This window comes from Papaver somniferum, unplaced genomic scaffold, assembly GCF_003573695.1.
Source record: "Papaver somniferum cultivar HN1 unplaced genomic scaffold, ASM357369v1 unplaced-scaffold_21, whole genome shotgun sequence".
Lineage (NCBI taxonomy): Eukaryota > Viridiplantae > Streptophyta > Magnoliopsida > Ranunculales > Papaveraceae > Papaver > Papaver somniferum.
Genome location: NW_020631041.1, coordinates 17,639,173 through 17,655,929, shown reverse-complemented (window position 1 = coordinate 17,655,929; position 16,757 = coordinate 17,639,173). Strand labels below are relative to the sequence as shown.

At 42.1% G+C, this 16,757-nt stretch overlaps 2 protein-coding genes across 2 annotated transcripts; one reads left to right on the top strand and one right to left on the bottom strand.

Moving 5' to 3' along the window:
• The first annotated feature begins 10,702 nt into the window (after positions 1-10,702).
• On the top strand, positions 10,703-13,300 carry LOC113339805 (subtilisin-like protease SBT1.4). Its single transcript, XM_026585031.1, has one exon. The coding sequence runs from the start codon at positions 10,838-10,840 to the stop codon at positions 13,166-13,168; it is 2,331 nt and encodes a 776-aa protein (XP_026440816.1). The 5' UTR covers positions 10,703-10,837; the 3' UTR covers positions 13,169-13,300.
• An 8-nt stretch (positions 13,301-13,308) lies between these two features.
• Positions 13,309-16,413, bottom strand: LOC113339804 (subtilisin-like protease SBT1.8). Its single transcript, XM_026585029.1, has 2 exons — positions 14,621-16,413; positions 13,309-14,311 (listed from the first exon to the last, which is right to left on the bottom strand). The coding sequence occupies exons 1-2, from the start codon at positions 16,311-16,313 to the stop codon at positions 13,623-13,625; spliced, it is 2,382 nt and encodes a 793-aa protein (XP_026440814.1). The 5' UTR covers positions 16,314-16,413; the 3' UTR covers positions 13,309-13,622.
• Between the last annotated feature and the right edge of the window lie 344 nt (positions 16,414-16,757).

Below are 16,757 nucleotides of genomic sequence, written 5' to 3'. Positions count from 1 at the left end.
TGAGATGTTAGATCTGTTCAAGAGAGTCAACATCAACATTCCTTTTCTTGAAGCAATCAAGCAAATCCCTGCTTATGCCAAATTCCTCAAAGACTTGTGTACTCAAAAGCGCAAGATCAATGTGCACAAACGTGCTTTCTTAGCTGAACAGGTGAGTTCCATCATTCTGAACAAAACTCCACCCAAGTTTAGGGATCCAGGATGTCCAACAATTTCTTGCACTATAGGAGAACACACGGTCAATAAAGCGTTATTAGACCTAGGTGCAAGTGTTAACCTACTGCCATATTCTGTTTATGAGCAGTTAGGTCTTGGGGAGTTGAAGCCAACATCTATCACTCTACAACTGGCAGACCGATCTGTCAAGATTCCTCGTGGAGTGGTCGAAGACGTTTTGATCAAGGTTGACAAATTCTATTTTCCCGTAGACTTCATTGTCTTAGACACTCAACCTGTACAAAACCCAGACTGTCACATTCCTGTCATCTTAGGACGTCCTTTCTTGGCTACGTCCAACGCAATCATTAATTGTCGTAATGGAGTGTTGAAACTGTCTTTTGGCAACATGACGGTAGAATTGAATGTGTTCGATATTAGTCAACAACCTGTGAATCTTGATGATGATGATGTGCATGAAGTTAATATGATTGAAGGATTAATACAAGATTCGTTGACTAACATTCTATCCGTCGACCCCTTTCAAGCATGTATGGAGAACTTTAACTCAGATTCCTATGATGATGCATACTGTAGTGACGTCCTATCCCTGCTCGAATCTGTACCTCAAATGGACGTCACTGAAGGAAGATATGAAGTGGAACCACCCTTACTCTGATTCCAAGCTCATTCCATCCATTGTTGAGCCACCCAAGCTTGAATTGAAAACATTGCCTAGTACGTTGAAGTACGCATTCCTAGGTTCTTCTGATACTCTACCTGTCATTATTTCATCATGTTTAGACACGGAACAGGAAAGTAAGCTTTTAGAAGTACTTAAGGAACACAAAGAGGCCTTAGGATGGACCATCTCAGATCTCAAAGGAATTAGTCCCACCATTTGCATGCACCACATTAACCTTGAAGAAATTCCAAACCATCTAGGGAAATGGCAAAGGAGACTTAATCCTAACATGAGAGATGTAGTCAAAGGAGAGATCCTGAAACTACTTGATGCGGGTATCATATACCCAATTCCCGATAGCAAATGGGTTAGTCCCATTCAAGTTGTGCCTAAGAAGTCAGGCATTACTGTTGTTCAGAACGACAAGAATGAATTAGTCCCTACTCGTACAACCACAGGATGGCGAGTATGCATCGACTACAGGAAGTTGAACACAGTAACAAGGAAGGATCACTTCCCGCTCCCTTTCATTGACCAAATGCTAGAACGTGTGTCTGGACACAGTCACTACTGTTTTCTAGATGGCTTTTCCGGTTATAACCAAATTCACATTGCTCCGAAGATCAGGAAAAAACTACATTCACGTGTCCATTTGGGACGTTTGCTTATAGACGTATGCCCTTCGGGTTGTGTAATGCACCTGCTACTTTTCAGCGTTGCATGATGAGCATTTTTTCTGACATGATAGATAGTTTTCTCGAGATCTTTATGGATGATTTCTCTGTTTTTGGTTCCTCGTTTGACGAATGTTTGAAGCATCTTGCCCTCGTGATATCCAGATGTAAAGAAAAGAACCTTGTTCTAAATTGGGAAAAATGCCATTTTATGGTGAATTCAGGAATAGTTCTAGGACACATCATCTCAGAAAAAGGAATTGAAGTGGATAAAGCTAAAGTTGACCTCATTCAACATCTACCACAACCTTGCTCTGTGAAGGAGATCAGATCATTTCTAGGTCATGCTGGTTTTTACCGGCGATTCATCAAAGATTTCAGCAAAATCTCCAGACCTCTGTGCAGTCTTCTCTCCAAAGATGTTGCCTTCAATTTCGATGCTGCTTGTGTGAAGGCATGGGAGGAATTAAAAACCCTTCTCACCACCGCTCCTATAGTCCGACCACCCGATTGGAAGCTTCCGTTCGAACTTATGTGTGATGCCTCTGATTATGCTGTTGGTGCTGTTTTAGGACAGCGAGTTGATAGACTACCATATGTGATATACTATGCTAGCAAAACCCTTAATGATGCCCAACTCAATTATTCAACTACCGAGAAGGAATTGCTTGCCGTCGTTTTCGCATTAGACAAGTTTAGATCTTATCTGATAGGGTCTAAGATCATCATATACACAGACCATGCGGCTTTGAAGTATCTTCTTTCCAAGAAGGATGCTAAAGCTCGCCTTATTCGATGGATACTCTTATTACAGGAATTCGATCTCGAAATCCGTGATAAGAAAGGTTGTGAGAATGTGGTTGCTGATCATTTGTCTAGATTAACTTTAGAGTCTATTGATGAAGTAGCTGATTAGAGAATCATTCCCAGATGAACAGCTGATGTCTATCTCAGACCTTCCTTGGTTTGCTGATATCGTTAACTACCTTGCTGCAGGTAGGATGCCCTCACATTGGTCGAGACAAGACCGCTATAAGTTTTGGCTGAAGTTAAACATTTCCTTTGGGATGACCCATATTTGTTTAAGTACTGCCGGACCAAATCATTAGGAGATGTGTCCCCAACACCGCAGAAAGATGTGATATCTTTTGTCATGACCAAGCATGTGGAGGCCATTTCAGTGCCAAGAAAACCGCTGCAAAGATCTTGCAGTGTGGATTCTATTGGCCATCATTGTTCAAGGATTGCCATGATTATTGTGTTGCTTGTGAACGCTGTCAAAAGCTAGGAAGCATTTCGAGGAGAAACATGATGCCATTGAACCCCATTTTGATTGTGGAGATTTTTGATGTTTGGGGGATCGACTTCATGGGTCCATTCCCTATTTCTGACGGTAGATTGTACATCCTAGTCGCAGTTGATTACGTTTCTAAGTGGGTAGAAGCCATAGCAACCAGAACAAATGACCACAAGGTGGTACTTTCATTTCTAAAGGAAAACATATTTGCACGTTTTGGTACCCCTAGAGCTATCATCAGTGACGGCGGTTCACATTTTCGTAACAAGTACTTTGAGTCTTTAGTACGCAAGTATGGCATAACTCACAAGGTTGCTACTCCGTACCACCCTCAGACTAGTGGACAAGTAGAAGTTTCTAATAGGGAAATTAAGCACATTCTGGAGAAGACGGTCAACCCGTCTAGGAAAGATTGGTCATTAGATTGAATGATGCTTTGTGGGCCTATAGAACAGCTTATAAGACACCAATTGGCATGTCCCCCTATCGTCTAGTGTATGGAAAGCCGTGCCATCTACCTGTGGAATTAGAACATCGTGCCTACTGGGCAATCAAGAGCTGAACTTCTCTCTGGACGAAGCTGGAATTCAAAGGAAACTTCAACTCAACGAGTTGGAAGAATTGAGAAATGAGGCTTATGATAGTGCCAAGTTATATAAGCAGAAGATGAAGATGTTTCATGATAAGCGTATTCTGCGCAAATCCTTCACTCCTGGTCAGAAAGTTTGCTGTATGACTCCCGATTACATCTTTTTCCGGAAAACTGCGTTCCAGATGGAAGGGTCCGTACCTAGTACGCACAGTTTTTCCTCATGGAGCTGTAGAGCTGGAGGATGTTCCAACAAGAACGTTTTCAAAGTCAACGGGCAGAGATTAAAACCATTCCTTGAACCATTCCACCCGACATTGAAACAACCAACCTGGAGGACCCGGTCTATGTGGACTAAACTGGTCCACTCTTTCCCTAAATAACCAAAAAGTTTTCCAAATGTTTCCCTAAAAACCAAAATTTTTCTTTTTCCCATCAAAACCAAATGTCTCCCAGCAAAACCAAATTTTTCCAAAAAGTCCAATCCCATTAAAAACCAAATTTTCTTGTAGATAATGTGTTAGTTAAATTTCCTTTTGTATATATTTTGTGCTCATCCATTGTGACTCCTAATATGATGGATTTTTGCCTTGAATAACGGAGTTTTAATCGAGCTTTCGCCGTACAATCGGGTATTCTCTCTCCTTTTACTCTACTCAACATGTTCCTCTTCATATATTGTTTTATAATTCTTTCCATACTTTGAAACATTGAGGACAATGTTTAGTTTAGGTTTGGGGGTATAGAGTAGATACCATGATAATTTGCCATAATTGAAAACGAACTCCTTCTTTTTGAAAAAAAATTGAAAAATTCAAAAAAAATTAAAAAATGAAAAATCATAAAAAAAATGGAGCTCATTTACCTTGAAATGTTGACTCTTGTGCAAATATGTATTTTTATTAGGAGTCTTAGTCTAGATATTTAGGCACCCTGATTCTAGCACAATTCACATAGTGATAAGAAATTTGCACGCGCACGATCTACCAATACATGTATGACCTCGATCTTCAAGGTGTTTGATAGGAAGTTACGATTGCCAATCACTTTAGAATACTGAACGAAACTTGACTAGCTTGTTCTTTGGTTGGTTGGGATAGAAGGTGGAGGTTACATTAAGAAAGACAACCATCGAATTTAACTGGGTGCATCAAAAAGGGCTACCTCTTGCAAAGTGTCATGTAATTTTTGTTTCCTTTTGTATATGTATCAAAAGTGTTTCCTTTCAAAAAAAAAAAAAAAAAAAAATCAGAAAAATACAAAAAAAAATCAAGTATTTATCAATTCCATCATCTCTTGTTCCAAAAATAAAAAGAGAGTAGTCAATGTAAATAAGAGTCATGTAAATAGTCATTTTGTTGTTTCATTGTAATAAGCAAGGAGGGTGTATGCCATTGATGTACAACGCGAGTAATTGTGAAATACCTCCAACTCATTCACAATTCTCGTAAAGTCCGGACAGCTAGCTAGATTTCGACCTCAGTTCTTAGCCTGAGAAACTATCTCTTGGTGATTAGTAGTCATAACTTCAGATCTTTCTTTACACATGTGTAGATACACTTTACACTCTTATCACATGTCTTTTTTTGTTATCAGTGCTAGGATTGCCTTCGATAGCTAGATTGACATCTCCATTTTGCTGTGAGCTTAAACTGTTTGCACATGTCACATTTGATGGAATCTGAGCTTATATTTTGACCTAGAACTTTGTAGGTACGTTCTAAGCAAACCTTCACGAGACTTCAACTCGTCCACTAGGGACACTTAGTGGTTTAAAAGGCTTAGTGCATACGCTAAATGCATTCGAGAGACCAGCGACAGTGGTATAGTAGGATTTCCTTAGTTTTGTTTTACTTGAGGACAAGTAAAATTCAGGTTTGGGGGTATTTGATGAGTGCCAAATATTGTATATATTTATCCCTTTTTGTTGGCATTTAACTCATCTTTTGCATTAATTCTACATTTTATCCCATATTCTGTATTTTCATTGTTTTCAAGAATAAATATTTTTCTTACTTAATTTTGCATTTTTAGGTAATAAATAAAGTCTGGATGAATTGCGGAGCGGAAAGAGCAGAAAAGTAGTGAAAAGCCGGGAGGAATTACGCAAGGAAGCCGCGAAGAATGTGCACAAGACCAAAGGCTAGGAATGGGCTTGAAGGAAGAATTGTTCTTAAAGAAGATATGGGCTTGGCATACCCAAGGCCCAAAACCCTTTCTCAAACCCATTTCCACTATCCAAGCCCGTATCGGATTTCAGCCGTCAGATCGAAGCATTTCAGCATCCTACGGTCGCTCCATCATCACATCAACTTCGAAGCTCCCGCTTTACACGCAACGCCCATCTCCATCTTGGGCCGTCCTTTTCGTTGCATTCCTCCATCCGACGGTCGCTACCCACAGCCTCCCATCTCATCGTTGGATCCACCTACCATCGTCACATCCTACGGACCAGATCGCGAAACATCATCCCTCGCTGAAACCGCTCAACACTACAGTACCAAACACCCTACACCTCTAACAAACGCCCCCCTCTCCCCAAAAATCAGTCGACCATCTTCTTCTTCCCCAAAAACTCTGCAACCCCCCTGCCATTGTCGCCACCACCAGCTCGACCACACTCTGCCATCCCCACAACTCTGCCACCATCACTATAACCTCCACCATCACCCGACAGAACAAACCCCCAAACAATCCCCCTAAACCTAGCTGTTTTATCCTCTCTCATCAACTGCCCTAGGTGAGGTTGATAAAACATCTCGATTTAGGGAAATTAATGGTAGCAGAAGATTCAGGAGGGAGCATACGGACGATTCAGAGCATGGGTCGAGTCTAATTGCATCAGAGGGTGAGTTAATTTCATTATTTCTCGAAACCCTAATCCTGCTAATTTGGGGATTTTCCAATTAGGGTTTGTAGAAATCTAGTTTTGTTGTAAAAACTATAAATTGAGGATATGGGTGTGGTAGAAAAGCTCTCTGGGCTAGCCAGTGAAGAATATTTTTGAATCAATTTTCCAATTTCTGTTTAGCAACAGTGTGTATGTGTGTATCCTGTTTATCAGTTGATTTTTGAAGTTATGTTTGCATTATCTATGTATGCTGTTAGTAACATGTTGAGCATGAGCTAAGTAGCACTAAGCTAAGGCTCAGTTGAAGCCTTGTGCACTGTCAATTGACATGTTGCTAGGATAATTAGCCTGATGTATGTTTTGATTGAGCAAATGAGAGATACCAATGCTCATAGTGCCTGTGATTGGCTGTTCTGTCAAAAGACAGCCAATGCTAGGGGCAAACTATTGAGCAATTTAGTATTCTTCCATTTCTAGATGTATGCATAGGAATTGTAACTCAACCTAGAAACATGTTTTTTGATTAGGACACAAGGTGGATCTTAAGTCTTAGCTTAACCACCAATCCCTTTGCAGTCACTTAATTTCAGTTATATTTTGTTCCCTGCTAAATTTACTGTTTTCCTTGCAATTTGTAGCTGTTGTGCACTGAAATAAGTGCACAATCTCACCCCTGCCCATGGCTCACAGCCTTGGTTTACTTCATTGCCATCTTTGTTTCGCTGCCACTGTGACTTAGTGAACTTTCATCTTGTCTTGCATCCACTGCCCAGCTTAGTCTAACTTCAATTACACCCTCCTAATCCCTGTGGAACTGACCCTTCTTACCCACTAGCTACAAATTGTCCCTGTATACTTGCAGGCAAGTTGTGAGCAATCTTTTCTTCACACCAGTACGAAGAACTCAATCAACACAACTATTGCAAACAATATACCTTGCGCATCAGCGAGTTTGATCTCCAGATCGCGAGATCGTTCCTTCTCCTGCTGAAGAGCAGCCTCCAACTTCCTAATCTCCTGTCGACGGAGAGCAGCCTCCAACCTCGACCAATTCAACGCCTACAAATTCCATCCCAAGATGAGATTAGTGGGGCCGATAACATCCAAAGGAAAAGTGCAAACAAATCACTTACCAAATTATCAAAGACCGGGGCGATATCACGATACAGGGGCATGACAGCAATCATCTGTTCATCAGTATAGGAGCCGAACTCCTCAGAGTGCAATGCACCAAGTGAATCACAAATAGGGCCCGATATGGTAAAGGACGTCTGAACACCCGAGGGAGGCCCAACATCCTTCTGGGGCAACTTTTGGAGTGATGTTTGGGTCGGCCTGATCACCAGAATGCACAACAGGAGTCACAACAACAGCCTCCACACAAACCTCCGCTTCCTTCTGACCAACAGGATCCTCATCAAACAGCTGATCGTCCTCGAATATATCGTCCTCATCATCTTGATCGGGGATATCGATCACAACGTCCGAGCTTTTCAACACCACGCCCTTTGCCTCCACCTTTCCCCGAGAAGGATTACGCCTTGGAACCAAACTTTCACTACCACGAGTATCGGACCCTCCAACATCTTCAACCTCGCATCGAGGGAATTTCTGCACAAGGTTCAGCGTCAGAACATGTGAAGGAAAAAAACAGGGGCAAGTACATGTACTTAGAATAGAAGCTATATGTTTGTTACCTTCCCATGATCCTCCTCGACCCTTTTGCCAGCACTCCTATTCTTGGAAATAGAAGCCGATTTGGTAGACTCGCCCTAAGGATTTACCTACGACAAGAAAGTAATCAGTACCCCCAGGCCGATACATCAGGAACCAAAGAAAGTGGAAAGAAAGCAACATACCTTATCATCGTTAATCACCCAGAATGGATAAGAATGTGCAGGAAATTGAGGAGGAGGAAAGCTACCATGCCAAATTTGTCCACGAACAAGAAGTGGAACTCGGTCCCAGTATGGGTCATTGGTGTGACGAGCACGCTTGTTGGAACCTTTACCAAGGGGATCAACATCTAGCATCAATCTGTCAACACCCTCGGGCATAGATTTCTGACGGTGAGGGCTAGCAGCAAAACCAGCAAGGTCTCCATTGGTAGTTGTCCCGCTCCGGTAGTTCACGATAAAATTGGCAGAAGTGTAATCGGGAGCGTCTCCAGGCTTATAGGTCGACCAATCGTCCGTAGATCCATGACCCTCGCCTCGGTCTCTCCACTCATTCATCAGACGGAAAGTGTTGCCATTCCACTGAGTCAAGGCCCGATACGGACGAAGTTGCGACAATACCTCACAGTAGAAAGGGCTGGTAGGGTTGTATAGAGGAAAGCGAACGCCAAGATCCAACTGCCCACGAGTGACGCTGACCGCCTCGGACGACTGCTCATGCTTATCGACACCGGTCTTCTTCAACACACCCGGCTTTCTCGAGACTAGGGTCACTTCATAGTTTTGAAGACCAAATTCTTCCTTCAACTGTTCAATAAACTCATCATCAGACAAGTCTTTGGAGACTCTCTTATCAGCCCTACATGAAACAGAGGGAGAATCATCAGGAAAAAGGGAATTTATAACACGATAATCATGATGGGAATGACTCTCAAGACAAAATAAGGAATCAACAGAAACAACATCGCCCTCGGAGAAGGTATCACTCACGCACCTTTTTTCAGTCATTGACGGAGAAGAAGTAGCCATGGCCGAAAGCGAACGGAGAGATATGAACTTTGATGGAGAGGGACGTAAAAAGAAGAACCAACCACGACTTTCGTAAACCTCACCAACAGAAACAGCGAAGATGAAGACTGAGAAAATAAAAGGGTAACCGGAGTTAATGGCGTCGGCAAGGAAGGAAGGTGAAAAAGAAGAAAGAACAGCGCTTGGTTTCTTTGAAAATGGCGAATAGAGGAAAGAGAACATAAAGGGGGATATTTATAGGATGAAGTGTCTTTACCGACAGCAGCAGTTACAAGTCATAAAGGGATGTTTAGTGGGGAACTGCATGGAGGAATTCTCGGCATGCTCAAGGACGTGGGAAGATGAAACGATTTTCTTTCCCTCATGCCAAGCACACGAGCGAAAGAAGGGGCATAAATGTAGGTGTAGGTAATCCACAGGGTTAGGTGGCAAGATTTTAAGATATGATACACCGAAGAGAAAAGAACGGCGAAGCACAGGATATAACCAAATAGCGCAAAGAGCGAGGTGTCACGTGGGTCGGACGTGACGGCCCTATAGTTGCCGGATGGGACGTGACCCTTATCCTCTGACAAGTCGGACGGACGATCAGAAAGCACTCGTTCATACAAAGAGCGGTGGTCAACCAATGGGGCCATAAGAAAGAAGGGCGAAATCGTGTCAACCAGACGATCAGGACTCGGCCTCGGGTGAAGAACTATCAAAGACCAAGACTCTATCGGCCATACTAGAAAGATGGGCGAGCGCCAACACAGGCCCGATAGGGAACATTTAAACTGATGTAATGTGACCAACATTGTAATTCTGTTGTATGTCGACCTTGGCCTATAAATACAAGGGCTGGTCGAGAGAGAGAGAGGCATGTTGAAAGAGATGGAAACAAGACACTACATTTAAGAGTTTGAGAGTTACACCATTTGAGAAGGAGAGAACACCTTGTAATCAAAGACAAGAAATAATAACATTCATCCTTTCACCCCGTGAACATAGCTAATCATACCGAATCACGTATATCTTTATATCTATGTTTGCTTAACATCTTTACTTAGTTTTAATTCATCTTCTATACCATTGGATGTAGTAAAACAAAAAAAATGTTATATTCAAAATCAAGATGGTAAAAGAAAAAAAAATGGTTGGACTCAACAACTATGCCAACCACATCTTTAAATCCAAAATATCAGAAGACAATGGGATAAGGTAAAATGGTACCTACTGCCTACTCCCTTACACGTCCTCTGCATATGGTAGGTTAATACAGAATGCGTCAAAAGAGAATGTGAAACACGTTATGACCGATAACAACAAAAAGATAATTATATTTTGCAACAATAGAGTTGAAATATGTATGGTTACAATTATCTTCATTCTAATTATGGAACCACTTGAAAGCTTACTGATGACCATGATCACAACGGTCAGGTAATCAAGAGGTCCATGATCATAACCTAATCCCCAGGGATTAGCCTGATTCCCACATTTATTTAATTACTCTTCTTACTGACCAAATTGTCTTGATTGATTATTTACATCCAACCATTTAAGTTAGTCATTTTATGGATTTGAATGGAATCTTCTTAACTTCTCTCGAACTATAGAAACTACATTTACCCCCACAAAAAAATAGCCTTTCTGGTAGTACATCATTTGGTGGGCAATTACCAAAGAAGGTTGACAAACGTTCTTAAACAACTACCATTGAAATTTTTGGCAATATTTTCCAAGGCAAGACTCACATGGAAGTCAGAAACTGACAACAAACAGCACACTAAACGTGCATTAAAAAAATAACTACAATCTCCATAATTTTCCTTCTTATAAAACATTATTAAACCAGAAGATCATCTTCACTCAAATCCACTCACTGTTTGCTGCAAACCATGGAGAAGAAGCAGAAGAAACCTTCTACACTCCCATATCTCACAATCTTCCTCTTTCTCACTAGTATAACTCAAACCATCTCATCAGAAGAAGAGCTGCAAACTTATATCGTACATGTATCAAAACCCCATAAGCCACAAATATTCACTACACATCAACATTGGTATGAATCAACTCTTTCTTCACTCTCTTCTTCAAACTCCATACACTCAGCTAAACTTCTCTACACCTATGATCACACCCTTCATGGATTTGCAGCTAGGATTACACCAAGTCAAGCATCACAACTCCGCAAAGCTCCAGGCATTCGTACTATACTATCTGAACGTGTTCGGCATATACGTACGACTCGTTCGCCGGGTTTCCTTGGATTGAATCAGGCGTCTGGTCTATGGCCGAATTCTGGTTATGCGGAGGATGTTGTTATTGGAGTTTTAGATACCGGAATCTGGCCGGAACGGAGGAGTTTCTCTGATGTCGGGCTTTCGGCCGTGCCGGCGACGTGGAAGGGGATATGTCAAGTTGCATCAGATTTTCCTGCGACTTCATGTAACAAAAAGGTGATTGGTGCTAGGTACTTCTCAGCTGGATATGAAGCTAGATATGGACCAATCAATGAGACTTCGGAATCTAAATCACCAAGAGATACTGAAGGTCATGGGACCCATACTGCATCAACAGCTGCTGGAGCTCCCGTTAAAGATGCTGGATTTTACGAATTTGCCCATGGTGAAGCCAGAGGAATGGCAACAAAAGCAAGGCTCTCCATATACAAAATTTGTTGGGAAAAAGGATGTCTTGATGCTGATATTTTAGCTGCTTTAGACCAAGCCGTTGCCGATGGCGTCGACGTCATATCGATTTCGGTTAGCTTATCCGGTCAAAATGACTACGACGACGACTCCTTTGCAATCGGAGCGTTCCGAGCTGTTGAAAAGGGTATTTTCGTATCTACTGCAGGTGGTAATTCAGGTCCGAAGGCGGCAACAGTTGAAAACATCGCTCCGTGGTTATTAACCGTCGGTGCGGCATCAATGGACCGAAGTTTCCCCGTCGATACAATTTTAGGCGATGGAACGAAATTTCGGGGAATCAGTCTTTACTCCGGAGCTGGACTAGACCCCAAGGTTCAATATCCTCTTGTTTTTGCTGGTGACCATGGTCATAGATTATGTGTCCCAGGTACATTAAAGAGCGATGAAATAAAGGGTACAATCGTCGTTTGCGATCGTGGCGCTAACAGTAACGTCGAAAAAGGTAGTGCCGTTAAGTTAGCCGGCGGTGTAGGAATGATTCTTGCCTGTACTGCCACTACCGGAACTACAAATTCTGCTGATTTACATATTCTTCCATCATCATTGGTTGATCCAACGGCTGGAGATAAAATCAAAGAATACATCGAGTCGGCAGCTTCACCAACTGCTACGCTTGTTCCACATGGGGCAATAATCGGCCCGTCTCCGGCGGCTCCTCAGGTAGCCTCTTTCTCCGGTCGGGGGCCAAATGAGGTAACTCCACAGATTATTAAGCCGGATATTATTGCACCGGGGGTGAATATTTTGGCGAGTTGGACCGGAGCAGTGAGTCCATCTGAGTTAGATGTTGATCCAAGACGAGTTGAGTTTAATTTTCAATCGGGTACATCTATGGCTTGTCCTCATGTTAGTGGGCTTGCTGCATTGTTACGTAAAGCCCATCCAAAATGGAGTCCAGCTGCTATAAAATCAGCTATCATGACTACTGCTTACAACTTGGATAATTTGGGTGGTAATATTAAAGATGTTTTTACAGATAAAGATTCTACACCACACCAACATGGCTCCGGTCACGTCGATCCAAACCGAGCTGTCGATCCTGGTCTGATATACGATCTCGGTACCAATGACTATATCAAGTTCTTGTGCTCCAGTGAATATGACGAAAATAGAATCGCAGTTCTAGTTAAAGACCGTACAGTCGATTGTTCTACAATGACATTTGCTAATGGGCCTGGTGATCTCAACTACCCGTCTTTCTCGGTTGTTTTCAAGTCCGATACCGATGTCGTCAAGTACAGCAGAGTTGTAACCAATGTCGGGAAGTCGGTGAACGCGGTATATGAAGCCAAGGTAACGAACGTCGGAGCCGTAGATGTGAAGGTGATCCCAAGTAAACTAGTGTTCAATGCAAAAAACAAGACTCTTTCTTATGAGATCAAGTTTACTAGTTTGGCTAGTAAAGGTGATGGAGAGCCCAAGTTTGGAGCCATACAATGGAGTGATGGGGCTCATATCGTTCGAAGCCCAATTGCATATTCATGGGATAGCTCACCATATTATTCCTCCATCTAAGAATTCTGATTCAATTGCATCCTTTGCTTCCATGTTAGTCTAGTGTTTCCTCTTTAACCTATAAATATTAGTTTGTACTTGGATTCAATGGAATAAGATTGCAAAGCTTCTTAGCAAGCTTTCTAAGTAAAATATGAAGGTTGAAGAGTGAAAATTTGGTTTTTCACCACTTTCAAATGTTCTTAATTTTGGAAAAGTTACAACATCCTCAAAACCAACCCCATAACATAACAAACCCTCCAAAATCCTCCCCTATATATAAATATAAAAAAATGCACTTAGATTTTTCATAGTGACCCATAAAACCATCAAAATCTAAGCCATTTCATCACTCTCTTTTTTGTGCCCTTTTTTTTGGCACCTCCCACTAATTTCTTTTGGGTTAGGTTCATTTTCATCAAATTACACAAAAAAACCAACTCAAAATATTACATAAATTTTGATGTTGGTCTTTTTACCCATGGACTTGAGAAGACCATTGGTAAGAAACTGGGGTTCTAACTTGATGTTGTTTACTAGTCCAAACAATCTCACCAAATGAATCTCCACTAGCTTTCTTACTCATCCTCATCCCTCCACCTCTCTTAGCAACAAATGTAACCACAAATCTCTTCTTCTCACCAACTTGTCTGAATGTTAGCTGCTTGGGCCTGACTGAAACCCCAACATTCTTAGGCCCACCAATCACAACATCATAAAGTGCTCTAGCTGGTCCCACATTTGTTAACTCCCTACTAAATCTAACGGTCCTGTTTCCTCCAAACAAGACACTGAAAGACGGGTAGTTAAGTTCACCCACATCTTTAAACTTCTTAGCGCACGTAACATTCGCACGCTTCACAACTGCTTGTACTTGGTTGATAGTGTAGTCCAAGCCGCATAGAAACGCAATGTAGTCCTCTGTTGTGATGTCATACACAAGACCCGGGTTAAGGGCTTTTTGTGGATCGACATGACCGGATCCGTGAGCCCATGGGTTCGATTTGGATCCGTCAGTTGCGTCGCGGAGAGGTGATTTGGTGTTGTCTGTCGTATAGGCTGTTGTCATCAGAGCTGACTTCATTGCACTTGGACTCCAATCAGGATGTGCTGCTTTTAGTAATGCTGCTACACCACTGATATGTGGGCATGACATTGATGTACCTACAAAAAGTGAAACATGGAATCATTATACCCCAACGGTCATGATCAAATCAATCATATCTTTTTCAAAAGTAAAAAAGCACTTTCTGGTGGGCCCCTGACTTGTAGGGCCCGAACCATGTTCTATATTGTCTGTAAAGTCAGAAAAGTCCAACATTTGTGCGGCTAATGATTTAACAAAACAGATAGTGCATCATGATTCATGTTAAATCAAATCACGACCGCTTATTCTAAGATGCCTATATTTAGTATGGTACGTGATTTAGTATAATATCAAGAAATGACTGGAAAATGATAGCGTGTACTTACCAGACATGATATTAAACTGAGTCTTCCTTGTATCTCTTGATAATCCAGTAGGACCCACTGACTCAGACCAAGCAGCTAAGATGTTGACACCTGGACCAATCAGATCAGGTTTAAGAATCTGTGGGGTGACAACATTTGGACCTCTGGAACTAAAAGCAGCAACAACTGGAGATGGACGGATATTAAGAACGGTCCCGCCGAAACTCAACACAGCCGTCGGATTAGAAGTAGAGCGCACATACGCCCTGATTTGATCACCTACTTTTCTTCCAACGGCAACGGCTGGCAACAAGTGACTATCGGCAACCAATTCCTCACCGGAGGCTGCCGTGTTTGCTAATATCATACCAATCCCTCCAGCATCACGTACAACAGCACCCTTTTCAACACGTGCGTTAATTCCTCTATCACATAAGACCACTTTGCCCTTCACTTGTGCCGGTTCTAACGAACCGGGTAAGCACAAATTGCTGGTTCCATTCTCTTTGCTGTAGACTAAGCTCAACGGTTTCTTACCCATACCCGAACCACTGTATAAGGATACACCCGAATACTTTATCTTGTTACCTAAATCAGCATAAGCTGGGAAATCACGGTCCAATGTACCAGCACCAACGGTCATGATCCACGGAGCAACGTTAGCCAAGGTAGCCCGACCTGGACCCGAGTTACCAGCAGAACAGGAAACGAAGATACCTTTCTCCATGGCTGAAAATGCACCAATGGCGATCGTATCACGGTAATAAGGAGAAGAACCGCCACCTAAAGACATAGATAATACATCTACACCGTCTGTTATAGCTTGATCCATCGCAGCTAAAATATCCGACCCGAAACAACCAGTCGCCCAACAAACTTTATAAGCAGCGACACGTGCACTCGGTGCCATACCACGTGCCGTACCCTTTGCGTACCCGAGCAAACTAGCATTCCTCACAATGGAACCAGCAGCCGTGCTGGCAGTATGAGTGCCGTGTCCATCACGATCTCTAGGTGTCTCATTCTCTTTGGGCTTTTTAGTACTTCCTCCCGCTTCACCACCAGCACCACCACCACCACTAGCCATACGAAACCCCTTAGAGAAACTCCTTGCACCAATCAGCTTCTTGTTACAACTCGTCGCTTTGAAATCAACACCCGATTCACACCTACCTTTCCACCGAGCTGGAACCGGCGGCATACCCGCATCAGAAAAACTCTCCGATTCAGGCCAAACACCCGTATCAAGAACACCAACAATCACATCATTAGAAGCATTATCCAACTCTCTCGTGCTATGACCCGTCCATAAACCCATATCCGTGTTAAGACCGAGAAACTCAGGAGTCCGAGTCGTATGGAGCTGATAAACAGCATCTTCATACACTCCTAGAACCGAGTCAGAATTCCTCAATGAGTCAGCTTGTTCTGACTCGAGTGAAACTGCAAACCCGTAGTAAACAGTATCATATGTGTATAAAAGTGGTGATTCTGACTCGGTAGCGGTAGTGTCTGACTCAGATGTGAAGTATTGGAGATGAGCAGTGTACCATTCATTTGATGATGAATATGTGGTGGGTTTTAGGTTATGATTCATATGAACAATATATGTTTTCTTCTCTGCTAATGATGAAGAAATGAAGAAACATGAGAAGATGATTATGAATGAAACCCAGATTAGAGGAGGAGGAGAAGAAGAAGAAGCCATGGCCATTAATGGCGATGGCTGTGGAGAGAAAAGGATGATGAGATCTTGCAGAGAAGAAGAAGAGAGAGATGTTAGTGACAGTCTCTTCTTGGAAGAAGGGATAAAAGAGAGTGAAGAAGAGAACTAGTGTCGGGTATATAAACAAGAGATAATAAAGAAATGGACTTGTGATTTTGTTTATTTGCTTAAAGTGCCACTGAGGGAAGAAAGTATGTTGTTAGCTGTTTAAGATTATTATTGTTCCTAGGTTAATATTCTTTATATAATTCTTCTTCTTTTTTTAAATAAAGATTATTCCTAGGCTAATCACATTTGATTAAACATACTTAGGACTTAATGTACCTGGGGTAAGCACTACTCTTAGAGTCTCAAAGAAAAAAATTGTTGGAGACAACTAGTTGCAATATCAACTCACTCCTCCCTATTAGGTTCATAGCATTATGGGTGTTT